Below are 19,531 nucleotides of genomic sequence, written 5' to 3' on the forward strand. Positions count from 1 at the left end.
CTCCATGCTCCTGGCTCCGAGGGCTGCCTGTTCGACTCCCACATGGGCCAGTGGGCTCTCAACCACAATGTTGCCAGTTCAATTCCTTGAGTTCCCCAAGGGATGGTGGGCTGTGCCCCCTGCAACTAAGACTGAACATGACACCTTGAGCTGAGCTGCCGCTGAGCTCCCGGATGGCTCAGTTGGTTGGAGCGTGTCCTCTCAACCACAAGGTTGCCGTTTGACTCCCGCAAGGGATGGTGGGCTGCACCCCCTGCAACTAGAAAACGGCAACTTGACCTGGAGCTGAACTGCGCCCTCCACAACTAAGACTGAAAGGACAACAACTTGAAGCTGAACGGCACCCTCCACGACTAAGATTGAGGAGACAGCAACTTGACTTGCAAGAGGAGACCTGGAGGTGCACACTGTTCCCCAATAAAGTCCTGTTCCCCTTCCCCAATAAAACCTTAAAAAAAAAAAAAAGAATTTTCCAACCCAAAATGTCAATAGTGCTGAGGTTGACAAACCCTGGTCTAGAGATGGGATAGTCTCAGGCAATCATCTCGCTAGTGTTCCTCGTCTATTCTCTCTCCTATTCTCCAGAGTGCCTTTCAGACCTTTCAGACTTCCTCCACTCTTTTCAGACTCTTACCCCAACTACTTCCTCTATTACACTCAGCTGTCTCCTCCCATGCTTTCAGCCACACTGTGTAATCTTCCCAGATGCCATCTTTCCTCACCTACGGCCTTTGCATGTTCCCTCTTATCTACGGCCTTTGCATGTTCCCTCTTATCTATGGCATTCTTCCCTCCTCTCCTAACTCCTATCTTCCCTTAGACCTCAGCTCCTCATTTCTTCAAAGAGATTGTTCCTAAACCCTTGACCAAATGAGGCCCCTCTTCTATAATTCTCATAGCAGCAAGGATTCTCCCAACATAACATTCACTACACTAATATTATATGTTAACTAGTTAGCTTTCCTAAGCCATAAGAGCGGCGACCACATTCATCATCTTCCCCACTGTATCCCCAGTACCTACAAAGTACAAGATACATAAGAGGTACTTAATATTTTTTGTTTTAAAAGATTTTATTGGGGAAGGGGAACAGGACTATATTGGGGAACAGTGTGCACCTCCAGGCCTCCTCTTGCAAGTCAAGTTGCTGTCCCCTCTATCTTAGTCGTGGAGGGTGCCGTTCAGCTTCGAGTTGTTGTCCTTTCAGTCTTAGTTGTGGAGGGCACAGCTCAGCTCCAGGTCCAGTTGCCATTGTTAGTTGCAGGGGGCACAGCCCACCATCCCTTGCGGGAGTCTGAACCGGCAACCTTGTGGTTGAGAGCCCACGCTCCAACCAACGGAGCCACCTGGCCACCTGGGAGCTCAGTGGCAGCTCATTGACTTCATTCTAGTTGCGAAGGGTGCAGCTCACTGGCCCATGTTGGAATCGAACCGGCAGCCCCACTGCCCAGAGCTCGCGCTCTAACCAACAGAGCCACCCGTCCACCTGGTACTTAATATTTATAGCCCAGCTCTCTCCTGAGCTCCATTTCCATTTGGATCTTCTCATATGTACAAAGTCAACACATCCGAAACTAAGCTCATCATTTTTTCCTGTCACCACCACTGCCAAAAACCTGTTCTTTTACACATATTCTTTCTCAATGAATGACATCACCATCCATCCGCTGTCCGAGCCATCCTTGACTCCCTTTCCCTCATACCTACATTCATGAAGTCTGTCATTTCTGCCTTAATTTCTCTCAAATCCATGTACTTCTTTTGGGCTTTTGTCCTAGACACAATGGTTTTAACCACAAACTGACGTGATTCTTAGTTGGCTTGGACAGGTTATTAATTTCTCTAAGCCTTAAATACCTCGTGGGATAAGAGATGACAAGTCGGCACCTACTAAGTGTTCAGTAAATGTTATCTATTATCATTCTTTCCAGGCCTACTGCCATTATCGCAGGAGTATCATTCCAGCTCAGACTGCTGCCATGGCCTCACCGTTGTAGGCAGCACTGTCCATTCCCAACAATGCAGCCAGAAAAATGAGGTCATGTCTCCTGCTTAAAATCCTTTCATGGCATTGCCACTGACTTCAGGATAAGTTTCAAACTAGCTTGGCATGTCACGCCTTCAGCCACCGGCCCCTTCAACATTTCAGGCCCATGTCTTTCATTTGCTGCTTCCTCGGCCCGTGTGGAAAATGTGCTATGTCCCTAACTCCATTGCTAGACTGTGGGCAACTGGAGAGAGCGTCCTTGTTCACGGTGGTATTCCCAGTATCCAGCAAGTTCTGGTTCGTATTAACACAGAAAAAGTATTTACTGAATGAATTTAACTCCTGTCCTTTATCTTAAAGAGGAAAAGCAAAAGTAAAACATTAATCAAATGAGTTCAGGGAAGGAGACGTACGCAGCAAAATTATCCCTGTATTCCCAAACCTGTAATGACCTGAAATCTTTCTAATAGCACTAATTCTTTTTATAACTGTAGAGGTTGGATTTGTGCAAATGCTAGCGAACACTGGTAAATCTGTCTGACAGTTTAGCTCAGTTACTAATTTCAGCCTCCCTTTGACCCACGGCCACATTCAAAGAGGATGAATCTGAAGCACGGAGGGGGGTAGGTTGCAAAAACACAGGAAACACACTATGCAGTTGGAATCATTAACAAGTACCTTAAAGATGTCACACACATGGAAAGGGTTGTGTAACAGAAACTGGCCTCATCCTTGTCTCTAATGGCCCTCTTGCTTGTTTTCATTTTTAATGCTACCCGTTATTTCCAGTACTATCCCCACCACCAGAGCCTGAGGCCCTCCTCACACAGGAGTACACTCTATCTCTAGGGGACCGCATTTCTATTGCAGCCTAGGAAGGTTGCCCCCACAAGTTGTGCCTGTGCACCAATCTGCGCCAATTATGTGGAGGCCCCAAGGTCAGGACAGCTGACTGGATGTTTCCCTGACCTTAATGGCCTCCGCTATGAGGGAATGACCTTTTGAAAAGCATGTGGGCTAGCAAGCTCTTTGTGGGCAGGCTCACCTTCAATATCCCTCCGAAGAACAGAACCTGAAGGCCACGGACCAGTGGCTTCAATGAAGCTCCTAAAAGTATGTTTTTTGGGCAGACCGGTGGCTCAGTTGGTTAGAGCGCGAGCTCTGGAAAACAGGGCTACTGGTTCAATTCCCACATGGGCCAGTGAGCTGCGCCCTCTGCAACTAGAAGCTGCCACTCAGCTCCTGGGTGGCCAGATGACTCAGTTGGTTGGTGGTTGGAGTGAGGGCTCTCAACCACAAGGTTGCCGGTTCGACTCCCGCAAGGGATGGTGGGCTGTGCCCCCTGCAACTAGCAACGGCAACTGGACCTGGAGCTGAGCTGTGCCCTCCACAAATAAGATTGAAAGGACAACAACTTGACTTGGAAAAGTCCCGGAAGTACACACTGTTCCCCAATAAAGTCCTGTTCCCCTCCCCCAATAAAAAAATAAATAAATGTTGCTTTTTATGACTTATTAAATTTCATAAGCTTTTCAAAGAACCACCGCTAAAGACCCTAGCAGATACTAGGCATGTAATTTGTGTACTTTGTGACAAAACTTCAATACCTCTTCACACTAGCCCCAATTCAAAAACACAAAATAGAACCCTGTGTCTGGCATTTCTTTGTAAACTCAGTAAAGAGGAAATCCGTCATCTCACTATTTGAAATCTCTTCAATGGCTGAGAAGGTGGACAAGTTGATCACATCACCGGCTCAGAAGACTTAGGTACAGACTTGTGCCTCTGAAAGGGCTTGCCTTAAATCAGTCTAAGCATGCAGGTACTAAATATTCTCTAAGTCTCAAGGACCCTGGTGGGGGAAAAAACTTCACAGCTGTCTAATTAGCTCAATGTTAAAAAAATACTCTGCAAAACTTAGAGGTTTCCTTCAGGATTAGGAACCTAAAAATGAAATACAATTACTCTATAGGTAACTGGGGGAAATATGAAAAGTTGCTGTTGATTTTGAGTACAATAATTTCTAGGGCAAAAGTTACTCTCTTCATCCACAAATCAGATGAAAGATTGTATATAAAAACAGAAAATGAGATTTTGCTGTACACAAACAAAATTATGTATATCCCCAATAATGACACTACAAAATGGCAAAATGAAAAATATTTAATACACAACAAAGCACAACACAATCAACAAGTATTAAAAGAATTACATAGTGCAAACCCCGAAAAGACACAGAGCTATTAACTTGGTGCTTATAAAGACTAGGCAAGAACACATGATTCGGAATCTTGGATTTCAGATGAGTTTCCAAGAAACAGTGACTAGCTCTTTCTGCAGATACACGTCCCTAACATTTTCAGTCATTCAAAAGGCTCTTGATAGAAGTACAGTAAACCCAAGTGTAGGTTTACTATAATATTTTCTTTAAAAATGCCACATTCACCAATAACAACATTATTTGGGATTCATTACATCAAAAGATTTCAAAATGCTTATGGGACATTCTCCCACAGAAAAGAGATCTGGTGGTTTCTATACAGGGAAAAACATAGCATGGTAAACAAGGAAAGCTGTCGACAGAAAGGACATCTCAGAGCAATCTGGGAAAACCGTCCCCAAATTCAGTCTGGGGACCCACTAGAACTGCTTCAGATGTTCATTTCCAGTTTAGCTTTAGGGTCCTCAATATTTCTCCTCATTTGCTAAACTGCAATTACACTAATCATAAATATGGGAAATTCCAGAAAAGTAACTTCTGCATACCCTACGGCAGTGCAAAATTCCAGGCATTTGTAAACAGTGTACATTTTATTTTTGGCACAGGAGAGAACATGCAGGTTCCTTTATCTTTGAAGCACAGATTCTAAACTGGCTCATTTTCCTAATCTACATCCATTTGTTAGAAAAGCATGATCAGTCTTGATCGTGTGTGCACATCACGTACACCCATGAATGGGAGAACTAGCAATGAGTTCTTTAGGTCATGGGTCTGAACAATTTAAGCAAATACTTAGTCAACAGAAAACAAAATTCACAGTATCTAAAACCATGTAATTTTTAAAGTTCACATAACTCTCTGTGGAAAAAAAAAAAAGGAGAAATAGCTGGTTAACAAGTTTCCTCCTTTCTAAAGAGAAACAAGAGGTAACACTACAATAGCATTGCAGAACCCAAGATCTAACATTCATCAATTTCTCATTAATGACTTTTCAAAGGAGCCAACATTGCATTGAATTGGCATTTTTTAAAAAGCTACAACTGATCCTGACCTTTGAAAATAAATTCTTACAAACAAAATATTGTCCACAAAGCATTACATACATCTAAATATACATAAATTATTATTAAAACACAACACAGCATATTTCAAATGCTTGGCAGTGATTCAATCTTATATGAGACAAGTTCGTGGCAGTTTGGAGGCTGGCCTGGCTGGACACTGACCCATTGTTCAAGCTTAGGATTGGGAACCTGTGATATTCCACAGACGGACTGTGGAGAAATAGTTACATCAGTTTAAAGGCGTGGTCTAAGATTTTTATAAAGTCTGTTTAGGTATCAAATACAAAAGTATTCCAAATATAAGTACAGTACAAATAGAGTGCGTTAATATTAAAAGATGGGAGACATTTTTTGCTATAATCTAGAAATTTGTTTTTCTAAGGATTTGTCATTTCTGCTCTGAATTTTCTGTCCAGGATAATAACATGATCATAAATATAAATTTAAATGACAACTAAAGTAAGAAATCAGATGCTAATGTGGGATGATTCCATTAATCACAAGTCAATGGTGTGAGGCAGCAGAAACAATAAACTCCACTGACACCTACTTTAACAAATCCTTTCCTCACAGTCAGATTTCAATGGCCTACTAGTAAGATGATACAATTTGACATCCAAATAGACAACAGAGTGACGGGAGAGACGGAGACAAACCAGACAGGATGCTGAAAAATGGGTAAACCAGCACGAGAGCATATGGTCACTCTAAGTACAACTAAAAGATAAATGGTAGTGTTTGGAGCTCAAAAGTTTCTTTATCTTATAGTAGTAAACTATGAAGACTTTTCATACAAATCATGCCTTGCTTTTAGTGGCAGTGAGGTAAATACATCTGTACCGCAGTCGCACTGAAAAAAGAACGAAATCTAAAACTACCAAGATGATTTCAAGTTTCCTACAGGTAAAGAATTGCAGGCCAGCCTGGTGGCTCAGGTGGTTGGAGTGTCAGGCTCCTAACGCCGAGGTCACCAGTTCGATCCCCACATGGGCCAGGGAGCTGCGCCCTCTACAGCTAAGACTGTGAACAACAGCTCTCCCTGGAGCTGCGCTGCCGTGGTGTGGGTTGCTGTGTGCTGCCGCAGGCCAACCTACGACCACCTGGAGCGCAAGGCTCGTAAGAACACCGGCATGGGCCAGGGTCCTACACAACTAGACAGAAACAACGGTTTGAACTGGAGTGGGGAGGGGAGGCGGAAGAAGGGGGGGAAAAAGTAATTGCTGACAGCACTGTTTGACCCTTTTTAGGATCCTTGACCCATTCTACCCCCAAGAAATGAGTAATTCTACTTCCTGTGCTATGCTCCCAGAAGACATTAAATAAGGACCCTGGATGAAGGAAAACCATCTGCAGGAGAAGCTACCAAGAAATACTGACCAACTCTTCCTGCAAATACACTTCTCTATAAAATTTCCAGTCATTCAAAAGGTTCTTGATAGAGGTACAGTTAACCAAGTGTAGGTTTATTATATTTTCAGCTCACACAACAGGAACTTCTAATTGAAGAACTTACCGCTGGCTAATGCAAACAGTGAAAAACCCAGGTGAACAAAGGGGGAAAGGAGGAAAGCTGATTAACATAAGAGGATTCTGTGTAGTATCAGCTATCTACAAAGCAAATTTTAAGAACGTTTAAATTTACATTTTCTAAAACACTGCAACCTGCAATTTTATGAGTCATAGGATACTAGTGCAGATCCCCCACTCTCCCTGCCTCTCCTTTATCGCTGGCAAAAAAACAAAACTGAGGGCCGTCAAGCTAATATGAAGAGAGTACTAGGGGGGAAAGGGAAGAAAGTAAAACTGTTCTGAAGTTTTAGAGCATTTACCATAGCCTAACAAAACACTGAACTCAAAGGACTGGTTCTTATTGGGGGGACTACCTTGTCCCTTCTACCTATAGAGCCAGAGATTGGAGCCGCTTTCTCCACTAATGAACAACACTGGGAGAAAATGCTTCCGGTTCCTCTGCCACCTTTACTTGTCCTCCCAGTGGGAGGAGTAATGTATGATTATATATAAGCCTGACATTTACTGGGCCTTTTCTCTTTTGGGAGAAAGTGTTAAAAGTTGCTATTCTGAAGTCCTATTTTGGCTGCCAAGTCATATTCTCCAATATTTTAAGCTTATTAAGTTGTTCCAAATTCAACAAGCACCACCATTTAAATATCTAACAAATAATGAGAGAAGCAAGTATGGTTTAAGATTTGGATTCTAGTACTAACTCTATCACTAGCCACGACTTTCAGCAGTCATTTCATCTTTTAGCCTCATGTACAAAATAAAAGTACATGAGTGCATTCTAGTTTTAAAACTCAGTAACTTTAACAAAACTTAATCTCTAGAAATTAAATATGATACTAAATAAAAGGATCTTGTTCTCTCAACTTCCAGTACCTGAAAAAAACCTTCCTTCAAGGGCAAGGCTTTTGAAAATAAGGTCCGTGGACCACCAGCATCAGGACCACTTGTTCAAATGGAAACCCCTAGCCCAGATCTCAAGGTTGGAGGGGATGAGAGGGGGTGAGTGGGGGGGTGGGGATTGAGTTGGGCTTTTTTAACAAGCAATGGAAGTGATTCTTAATCCTTAAACTTGATAATTCTAGGACCTTGTTCTTCAAAATGACATATTCATACCCCAGAGCATTCAACAAGATTCAGACGGATATCTATAAGGAAATCAATCTAAAGGTCTTCAATTTCTGTATGTATTATCCAAAGATTGATGTGCTCAGATAAAGCCTATTCAGATCTAACATTTCTCTTCAATTACTTTCATTTTCACAACTGCCATACTCCCTATTTTCAAAAGAAAGATTGCCTATCAAGCATCTAAAATCTTACTTTGGGGCACTGCCTCACAGTGTAAAAAAAACAGAGGCAAACAAAAGGACAAAAAAACACCCACAAAACAGACAACTCTCTCAAAAGATGAGGACAGAGTAAAGCAAAGAAAGAGGCTTTGGTTAAAAAGTCTGTGCCTTGTAATTTTTAGAACTGAGAAGGTTCTACTAGAGATATATGTTAATACATTTATTTGAATTAAAAATAAAGTCAAAAAATTTTTTTTAAAAACAGTCATTTTTTTGACTGAATGTCTGATTTGACTAATTAATTTTATGAGAACAAGCTTTGCCAGTTTATATGATAGGACATTTTCTATAAATTTAATCAGCTAAATCTGCAGCTCCAAGGCTTTGATAAAAATTATTTTTAAAGCACATACACAATATATTGGATAGTACATCTTCTGCAAGTACTTAAATTTATTTTAAAAATTTAGATGTCAAATTAAACATGTGCAAAAGTAAAATTAATCTAGGGTGAGAGCCAAGAAATGATGGAGGCACTACCTGGAAAGGACACAAGGGAATATTCTCAGGTACAGAAATATTCTTCTATAAGCTTGTTTTGGGTGGTTACTGAGATGCCTACAATTCATCAGAAGGGAATACTTTATTACTTTCTAACTATACCTCAATTTTTAAAATGTGCAAAAGATTATATACACTCAAAATTCTCTTAGGGGTCTATTAGCAGAAATGATTGATACCACTATTCTAGGCATACAGGGAAGAAAAAAATCTCGCAGCCTGGTTAAAACATAAAGTGATCTATAACACTACATAACTACTCAAATTATTTGTTTTTCAATTGTTAGCTTTAATATTTTTCTAAGCCACCTTGGTTTTGATGTCTAAGAACATTCCCCAACAGGAAGTACAGCATAAGGAATATAGTCAATATTTTAATAACCACTGGGGATGCAAAAAAAATGTACACAAGTAGACACTTTGGTCAACATTGCTCAAGCAGTAGTTCGCTGTAATCAGAAGTATCTGGACGCTGATGGTAACCACTTTGAGCACCTCCTGTAACTGCAGAAGTCAAATGTGACTTGTATTCATTTTTTGTTATTGATATATATTATTACAATTTTAACACAGTTTCCCTTTCTTAAAATATGTATACATTTTTTTGGCACCCTCTGTATATATGGTGTCAGGATCAATAACTAGACTTAACAGGGGAATCACTTCATAAGTTATATAAATATCTAACCATTACGCTGTATACCTGAAACTAATATTGACTATCAACTGTAATTGAATTAAAAATAAAGAAGACTGGGGGCAGCTGGATGGCTCAGTTGGTTGGAGCGCGAGCTCTGAACCACAGGGTTGCCAGTTCGATTCCTTCATGGGCCAGTGGGTTGTGCCCTCCAAGATCGGATTGAGGGACATAACTTGGAGCTGATGGGCCCTGGAGAAACACACTGTTCCCCAATATAAAAAAAAAAATTTCTTTAATTAAAATTTTAAAAAAGACTAATTAGGGGGAATCACTTCTTAAATTATATAAATACATAACCACTATGCTATACACCTGATGTAATGTGTAACATAGGGAATACAGTCAATAATATTGTGATAGCATGATACGGTGTTAGATGGTTGCTGGACTTCTTGTGGTGATCGCATCTTTAGGTCTATAAAATGTTGAATAACTATGGTGTACACCTGAAACTAATATAATAGTATATGTTAGATATATTTTAATAAAAATCTTTTAAAAATAAATAAAAATAAAAGAGAACTTTCCCTAACAGAAAATTAGAGAATAAAATTAACTAAAGAAAGGATTAATCTTCAAGTCATTTGGTTACGTAAATGATCCTATATTTTGTTTGTCTGGTAGTTGCTCCCTCCCAGATCCTTATCTTTGAAGAGAATGAAGTCATTAGCGTAAGTTAATGGAATTCCCAAATTAATAGTCTAGTTCTAAAGAACTCATTCTCAATGTCCATGTAACTTTAGAAGCAAAATGCCCTGTAACACAGATGTTTATATGAACAAATGAACAGATACAATGGGGCACACTGAGTGGAGATGCTCAATATTTAAGTTTTGCTATGTGACCTGGTCCTGTTAATATTTCTGTCATTCACTGATTCAGCTATGCTATAAAAACCCTAATAACCAGCTGAATCTCTTTCTTGCAAATAGGGCATGAAGCCCCAGTCTTCTTTAATCTTCTGGCACAGTGAAAACAAGTGACAAGATGGCTTGTCCTCCCATGAATAATGTTTCCGTCTCGTGGTCTTTTCTCACATAGACTGCATGGCTTCAAGAGATTCCGGCAATCCTCCATGTTTTCTATAACTGTTCTCTGTTTTAAAAGATCAGGTGATTGTTCTCCCATGCTTGAGATGGTCTCCTGGCTTTCAGAGCTGTGAGCCAAATCCAAGAACTCCATTGAATTGCAGGGATCAAAGAGTTTTGCGTTTTCTTCCCTTCTGTACACGTCTTTAGGCCTAACAACTGGGGCGGACACGGTTCTCCGGCAATCGGGAACATCAACTCCTTCACCTGCCTTCTCTTCGGGTACAGCAGTGATGTCAGACGTGGAAAGAGAGTGGGTTAACTTAGAACAATCCGAATACCAATCCTTCCTCAAGGCCCAGCATCGAAAACAGTACCGCTTGCTTGGAGAGTTAAATTTCTTGCACTCAGTACACTGCCACTCATCCTACAAAGACAAGTGCAGCCAATTAATTTTCAGTGAACATGATGCTGAGAAAAGGGGAGGGTCGGTCAAATTCGCATTATCTCACTAGCCAGTAAGAGCCCAGACATTCTACACCAGTGGGCTAGCCTAGAACTGAAACAATTTCTACAGCTCTATGTCTAGAAACTCCTCAGAAGTTTTATAATGACAGTGACACAACTGCCATTTTAAGCCAAAATTTGACATAGCTATCTTAAAGAAAGTAATTATTTTGGCTTTCTATCCAGTAGGAGTGGAATTTACATTGTTTGCTTTTCCCCATTGCCTTCTTTTTAGGTCATTTCTTTGTACAACTTACTCCTATATTGAATAAGAGACTAAAGAATGAAGAAGAGATAATACTGTCGTTCCTTCCTACTAATTAAGAAATGTTATAAAATTGGGCAAAAAAGAAGCTACAATTATGAGATTTGAAAACTACTAATTTGGGCCGACCCCGTGGCTCAGGTGGTTGGAGCGCTGTGCTGACTCCGAGGTTGCCAGTTTGATTCCCACATGGGCCAGTGAGCTGCGCCCTCTACAGCTAAGATTATGAATCTCCCAGGAGCTGAGCTGCTGTGGGCAGCCGTGGGCAGCTGTGGGCAGCCATGGGCTACCGTTTGCTGCCACGAGCGGCTGGTGGCCAGCGTGACTGGTGGCCAGCGTGAGTGACCGGCAGCCAGCGTGAGTGGGACTGATGACTGGCAACCTGCCTCAGCCGGGGGAGCGCAAGGCTCATAATACCAGCATGGGCCAGGGAGCTGTGTCCTACACAACGAGACTGAGAAACGGCTTGAACTGGAGGGGGTGTGGGGGGAGGCAGAAGAAGTGGGGGGGAGGCGGAAGAAGGGGGGGGAGAAAACTACTAATTTATGCGTGCTCTTTCACTGCTCTCAGGACATAGGTATGCCTAAATCACACCCTCTGAAAAATGAATGTTCTTGTCCTCGAATGCCAAGTAATTTTTTCCTACCTACTTCTCCATATTCAAATTAAGAGATATTAGAGCCTTGCTTAATTCAAAGGTAACTACCTGGAACAACTCAAGGGTATTTAATGTGGATAACTGCCTGGCTTTGACAGGATCAATGATTTGACACAGGCTGACTTGATTACTTTCAGAATGAAGGCCAAGCACTTCAGTTTAGAAGTCATAACTCAATTGCCTATTCCAAGAGGCAGGGAGACAACCATTTGTTAAACTGGGACGTTCTCCAGGGAGCCTCAAAACGTCTTCTCTTACCAGGTGAAGACCCTCAGATCACATCTGAAACGCTACACAAACACTCAGAGGAACTTCATAAAGATCTGGAATTCGTAACTGACGGTGTGTCACCGCCTAATTGGCATCACTTCTTCTTTTCTCGTAGTACATAAAACAAGAGGGCTTATTAAATTCAATGGCATCTTTGATGAAATACAGTCTATTTGCTTAACAGGTTTTCTGAGCCCAAGTAGCCACCAAAGTCTGATGAAGACGGAAACATTCACCTTTGCTATTTATATTATGGTCAAGAACACTTAATAGACCAGTATATTGCACATTTATTACTTAGCTATGGACAGACAGGTAACCTGCAATGAATGACATAATGGTCAACAGTGGGAGGTAGAAGTAGCGGGGAACAGCACCAGAGACAACCCAAGCAGCAAAGTGTAAAATCCCCTTCTTCTCCTTTCCTCACCCTTTTTCCCACAGTGAGTTAGCTAAGGGAAATAAGTACTAAAAGGAAAATAGGGAACTGGTATGAAAATAGAAAACCAAGGAACAGATTTGCGTCTAAACCTGAGTTGTCAATTGGTGACAATTCCACACCTATTACCTAACAGCTTAACACTAAAAGCCCTCCATTAATATAAACCTGTGTAGAAATTAAGCCAGTTTCCATTTGTTTCTTTTTAAGAAAGTATTGCAAATATTTTTACACTTGGCAAAGAATTTTAGATAGCTTATAGGTCTCACTGGCATTACAGAGAGGTGTTTAGTGGGAAGAGTAGTGTCGTGCGGGAGACCCTGCTCGCTGCGCCATTTGTCGTGCAGGGAGGCCTGAGGGGTCTCTGCTCCCGCTCCCCACATAAGAATGCAGGATATGGTGAGGCCAAAAAGGAACACCCACGGAGCCATAGGTAGGGGAGTCATACCACTATATTCTCTCTGGTGGCACTATACTCTCAATGGAGGCTGGATCCACACTGTCCGCAAACCGCCATCCACACTTGCCAGCCCAGCCGCCATCTTCTTGCTAGCCCCCATTCTTTTCTCTCTTTCTGCTAGTGTAGCCACAGCAGTTATATTAGTGGCCAATGGCTCACTGGTTACAGCTGACGGCCAAGTAGCCACAGCTGATGGCCATGCAATCACAGTTGATGACCATTTACTACCTGAGCCAGCACCTGTCTATGTGAGGCCGAGAGCCTGGAAACTACTTTCTGGGGCTCTGTCCCCACAAGTAGTATAGGACTGTTCCGAATAACTGTATACCCACTGTATCGTGTCCAAAGAGTTTCGATAGCAGGGAGAAAAATACACAGAGGCATTTAAGTCATCCCTTTTCAAGGTAAGAAGAGGATTAGGTAAACTCCTCTCCTCTTCTGAAATTCCAGTAAAAACCTCTAACAAAATGTAAAGAAGCCAACATCTATTAACACTCAGGAAAGGTAGATAAAAAATGGGGGAAATGGCATTCTTCACCACAAGTGAACTGCTGCAACATGAACATCTGAAGAAATGGGTGGTGCAAAACAACTCTGACTAGAAATTCATACCTCAGAGGCAACCTCTACATCAGTATCATCACATATGGACTTAGAGTCCTCAAGGTCATCATTTTTTCCTGCTTCAATCACCTGTGACAGCAAAGACATCTCATTTAGTAAGGTTTACTTATTTCACATGAGGTTATTACCTGAGAGTAGAAGAGACAAAAGAACTTCAATTTAAAACTTACATTCTACGCCCATCACTACCACTTAAAAAGGAGGTAACTTAAATACGAGACCAAAAACATGATTCTATACACATGTAACACCAGAGGGTTACCAAATATCTTCTGCATTCAGAAGGGAGAAGGTCCTCAAGCTTATTACTGTAAAGAAAATAAACAATATCAAAGTAGAAAAGCTACAAATTATTAAATGTGGAAATTTATCTTTGGTATCCAGGTAGGCATTATAAAAGCACTATATAAAATAAGGAACTTAGATGTGAAGCATGAAAACAAAGTATTTTAAATTTTTACTTCAAATTCAAAAGCACAACTAGTTAATGTGACACACTGGGTTTCCTACAACATGCCCACAGACCAGGAAAACAAAAAGAAATGTGGGATGTGTCTTTTAAATTTTAAAATTTAGAACTTGAAATTCTAAAAATTAAAGCCCTAGTTTTCTGACACAGTGAATGGAATAAAAACACTATACTACAATTATGAGCCTCTGTTTAGCAACTTTCTCACAAAAATTCACGTATTTTAAGTCTCATCTTTCTGTAGAGGTTTCCAAATGTCACCTTTGTCTTCATTCTAGCCACCTGCATTCTCTTCTCATGCTACCCATGAAATTAGTCTAGCAGAACCCAAGCATGTATCTGCCTACCACAAACATACTAGGATATCCTTCGGGAATGCAAATTACTATGAAAACCCCCTAAATTGAAAGGATAGCCCCATTTAAGTCTCTCTCTCTTTTTTTTTTTTGCTATATTTATTCAGTGGCTATTTTCTGAGAATCTTGTCCATATCAGGTACTGGATCTGCCGCCCAATTTCTTTTGAAAGTTGAGCACATGCTTGTACAACTCTTCATCTTGATATGGTCACACCATGTGTATTGAATTCTCTCTTTTTCCCCCATATTGAAACTCTGTAATATGTAAGAAGACTTCATCTATTTCCGTTTAAGTATAAAGTAGTTATGAAAGCTATTGAGATGTCCAAGAAATAAGGATTTTTTTCCCTACAGGCTGTTGCATCTATTTAGAACTTTGCCTTGCTAGCAAAGCAAAGACTCCAGAACAAAAAACTCTGCAGTGATAGTGAGAGACTAGGTAAGCAGGAAAAGGGGAGTTTACCGCTTCTAACAAAGAAGGAGCTTTACCCATGAAGTTCTATCCTATTTTTGAGGCAGCCTTGGTTAACTTAGTGTGAATCTTAAAATTAGATATAGAGAAACATGAAAAAGCAAAAGAGGGGTGATTATATGAGTCACTGTTGTACAAAGAGGTATATAGTATAGGTCAGGTCATTAGAGCTGCACAAATTATACCATGCACACATAAACACAATCAATGCGAAATATTTCCACAACATACCATTTTGTCTCTCACTTTCCCTACTTCTTCACTTGTTTGTTCAGTATCAGTAGCTTCAACTTTTATTCCAACACCAAACTGCTCTGATATTGGCTCATTCAAAAACCACACGTCATCTGTCGTATCTGAAACAATGGCAGTACCCATATCCTAACAGAAAAAAACAAACATGAGTTTTTGTAGTCAGAGGCTTATCAGATGTTGAACCAACATAAATGAACCCAAAACTCAATGTCCTCACATATCTCCAAAAAACACCAAGCCTTTCTCCAATGGACATCTATTCATCAACAGATGTCTGTTAGCACCTACAGACATCTAACATCTAATAGACCTAACAGATGTCTATTTGGCACCTACTATGTAAAAGGAAATGGATGGATGTAAGGGTGCCTGGTGAGAAATTTTCTATTTTAACAGTAAATCAGGTGTAACATCTAAGGAACAGTACTGAAGAGCTTAAAAGCTACAGACTCATAGCTGCTCAATTAAGTAGAATAATTCTTTATATTCAACAATTGGCACTCTGCAAACCTAGAAAACACTCTACTGTGTTGTATTTCTCCTTTAATGGTCAATGATGTTTATTGAAGAAATGAGAGAAATATTGACTGTAACCCAAACCTCTCCTCTTTCTGAATTCTTTCTTTCTACATTCAACTATGGACATTTTATGACATGTTTTTCTATAATATTTGTTAAGAGACAACTTACTATTTTGCCATTATATCTCTCTTCATTTACTGAACAAGTACTTACAGAATACTTATGTGTCAGATACTGTTGCAGGTACTAAGCAATAGAATATGGAGTGGTTAATAATACAAAAGCCCTGGACTTACGTTTCAGTGGGATTAAATAGTCAATAAACATAACCAAAATATAATCATTTTACCAAGTGAGAAGTACAATGGAGAATATAAAGGAAAATAAAGGAGCAGAATGATGAGACAGTGGAAGTAATAAAAAGTGGTTGGTTAGATTTTGGTTTTGGATATCAGGTAATCAGCTGATAACCTGAATGTGGCAAATGACAGAGAAAGAAATCAACCATATCCCTTGATATTCAGCTGGAATAACTGGGTAGAAGATAGACTTATGAAAAAGGAAAGACTAGATAAAAGTGTTTGGTTAAAAAAAAAAGTTGTTTCGAACCTGTTAAATATCAGATCATCTAAGTAGAGGTGTTGAGCAGGCAGCGAGATATGGAAGTTGGGCATTTAGGGGCAAGGTCAGAGCTGAAGATAGAGATTTGGGCATCATATGCATACAAATGGCACTTAAAGTCATAGCAATGTACGAGAATTCGTAGAGAATGCAATGTGTGGTCAAGAGTAACGAAGAGTGCTACTCTTTTCAAAAGGAAAAAAAAGAAGTTTCTCTTCAAACATGAAATTTACCCGATTTGTCTGTAAATCAGTTGAGCCATTACTTCTAGGTGTATAATTGTTTCTCAAGTTTCCTAAAAACCACCAAGGCAGGCCGGCTACATCCCACTCCTCAAGCCCGAGGTCCAGCCTAGATGTCTCATCTTGGGTTAAATTTTCTATCAAGTCTTCATCTACAGAAGTCAAATGAAAAGGATAACTATGTATACAACCCTTAAGAATTAAGACTCTCTTTATAATACTTACAATCTCTTTATAATATAGGTAAAAAGAAATTCCTACTCCCAGTAAGAAAGAATCAGAAATCAAATACCTGTCTCAGTTGCAGAGCCCAAATCTCTTCCCCTGTTTAGGCTTCATTAGCAAGTAATGTCACTAGAAGTAGATAATCATTTATCAAGAAATCTAAACTCTGAAAGCCTCCAAACAATGGCATTGTTCTAAAAGGATTTCTAAATGATCACTTACTGTCATTTTAAACATTCCTACCAATGTAATAACTAAACAATGACTTGCTCTAGTACATGGTATCTGAAAATGGCTCGATCCATTAAACTGCAAACAGCGATAGCACAGAGGCCCAAACCTTGGAATAGATGCAAGGGGGTATAGACCATGACACACGCAATCACAAGGTTGTCAAGGCAGGCTCATTGGCACCATATATTTTGGGACATTTCTCAGGAATTCATGTTTGATAGGTAATAACCACTATAAAATGCTGAACTCTAGGTTGTCCAAATATATACATATGTCCCTTCTGGATCAATGGGCCCTTTTAGAGTTAAAATAGCTATACAATAATAAATCCAAAAATACTGCAAATCCAAAACACATTAAGGACCCACATATTCCAGGTAAAAGATCTTGTGTCATACATCTAAATGACATTCAAGGTGCTTCCTAACCTAAAGTTTGTTGCTAATGCATGAAATTCTTTTCTTTCTTTCCCATCATGTAATTTTTTGTTGTGCTTTATTCTTTTCCTACTTTCTCATTCTCCTCTACGTTTTCTCCTAATGCACTAGACATACGATGACAACCATGGATGTTTAAATGTGCTGAGGTACATATGGCTGAAAAAAATTCTGCAATAAATGGGTATGTGCTAAACAAAAGATGATCCCATCGACTTACAAATTACGTTGCTCCTGCCCATCTGTGCTCAGGGAAATTTCAACCTCCTTTTTAGTTACTCACTGCTGAAATTATCAGAAACCAAACTCCTGAGATAGATATTCAAGTTACCTTCCTCTGTTCAAGCTCTGTAAATTCTCATGGAAGGTATGGAAATAGGCCATTCTTTCCACATATAAAAATGCTGTCCTCTCCCTACACATCCTTCTGAAAATACTAAGTTATTTCTTCTCAAAATTAAATTACAAACTACATACCTTCTTGAATTGGCTGTTCTTATTTTTTTTTCTTTTTTTATTCCCCCATCCCCCACACAGGAGAGGTTCTCAAGCAGTGAACTGGGACATTCGTAAATTGGCCCTAGAGCTTGATATTTTCAGATATTTACTAAACAGTTAGCTTTTACTTTTGCCCATCTTTCATGCTTAGTTGGCTTTCCTCAGCACACTTCAGGGGGTGGAGTTTTGTGAAAAAGAAATTCTTGGAAAAGTGGTTAAGTGTGTAGCTCATTCATTCATTTCGCAACTAGACGATGATAACCTACTGCTACGGGCCAGGGAGTAACCCCCCTCCCCCACCGAGACACTGTTTTCTTTCCTGTAGGGATTTTAAGTTTCCCTTAAGTTTTCTTTCCCCCAGTTTCTTAGCTCCCTAGTTCCTGATCTCGGCTGTTCTTACATTTTAAACAGCCTTCTAAGTAGAAAATAAGGACCTGCATTTAAAGAAACAAAATAATACGTTTGACGCCATACAGACTGCAATAAGCTCCAAGGTAACCAGATAACGCAAAATTCAATTTATATACTCAACCCAATTTGAAGAAAATAATCCAGCATGATAAACTGATTCAATTTTAACTAAATATTTGAAACAACTTCAACAGCATAACTTTCTGGGAAGTTACTCGAGGTCTAACCTGCCATTGCTCCAAATGTGAACCAGGTACTAGAAACCATCATGCCATAAAATACATCTTTGCAGAAAGAATTTTAGGAGATAAGTTTATAAAGTAAGGCTTGGGGGAAACTTCCAAACTTCAATGAACTCATTTAACCTGACCACACCACATCTAATATGGATGGCAAAGACCTGATGACTATCACCCAAGGGCCAAAGAACTACTAGGTTTATAGCTCATTCTTGGCTCTGAGATATTAAGTATATTTTATCATCTTTGCAAACTTCAAAAAGCTATGAAATTTTGCATGAAGCTAACAAATCAAAATTCTAACCAGATCAAGTATGTACAGGAGTTCCAAGGTTTAAAAAAAAAACCAAGGCAGCTACGTTACCAGCTGGCAAACTGATAAATGTATTGCTATCTTCTATTAGCAAGCTAGCTAAAGGAAAAGTCTTGCTCTATCCCAGCAATCATGGGTTGCTAAAAGAGCACTACCATCTTCAAAGTTAACAATGGTGACTAGGGTAAAAAAAAGTTTTCAGGAAAGAATGAAAAATACATGACATATGCACTCCTACTTCACATGCAAAGAGACAGCAGTATTTTTCAAGTTCTCTATATCACGGTATTAATTAGGTAGTGCTTAATTTGGATAGTTGCCATTTCTAGAAATCATCAACAAAAAAGAAAACTCTACATAGCCTTAATTTAAAACTTACCTTCTTTAGAATTTGTGCATTTATGCTGGGAGGTAGACAGTATGGGAGTCTTGCCCTCTTCAGTACTTTTCCTGGAATTAGAGGATTCCTCTGCACTTTCCTGAAAGGAAGGGAAAGGTGTCTATCAATGCAACAGAAACGACTGAGACCAGGGGATGTAGCAGTTCCATTCTGGCTCACCAGTCGTGTGCAACACAATGGGTTACGCACAAGAAAGATAACTCTGGAATTCACAACAGTCATCAAATAAAGGCAACAT

General features: G+C 39.9%; 1 protein-coding gene across 3 annotated transcripts in view; it reads right to left on the bottom strand.

Moving 5' to 3' along the window:
• Nucleotides 1-4,132: 4,132 nt before the first annotated feature.
• MDM4 (MDM4 regulator of p53) overlaps nt 4,133-19,531 on the bottom strand; it is a 43,396-nt gene continuing 27,997 nt past the window's right edge. For 2 of the 3 annotated variants that reach the window (XM_019711392.3, XM_074322300.2), the window contains exons 7-11: nt 19,273-19,372; nt 16,528-16,688; nt 15,128-15,277; nt 13,586-13,666; nt 4,133-10,801 (exon numbers count right to left, since the gene is read on the bottom strand). In XM_019711392.3, the coding sequence (XP_019566951.3) occupies nt 10,229-10,801; nt 13,586-13,666; nt 15,128-15,277; nt 16,528-16,688; nt 19,273-19,372 (1,065 nt within the window). In that variant the 3' untranslated portion in view covers nt 4,133-10,228. Of the gene's footprint in view, nt 10,802-13,585; nt 13,667-15,127; nt 15,278-16,527; nt 16,689-19,272; nt 19,373-19,531 lie in introns of those variants that run through there. The other variant, XR_012492925.2, reaches the window with a different exon arrangement.

This window comes from Rhinolophus sinicus, chromosome 11 (genome assembly GCF_057876585.1).
Source record: "Rhinolophus sinicus isolate RSI-liver-muscle chromosome 11, RSI-T2T, whole genome shotgun sequence".
Classification (NCBI taxonomy): domain Eukaryota; kingdom Metazoa; phylum Chordata; class Mammalia; order Chiroptera; family Rhinolophidae; genus Rhinolophus; species Rhinolophus sinicus.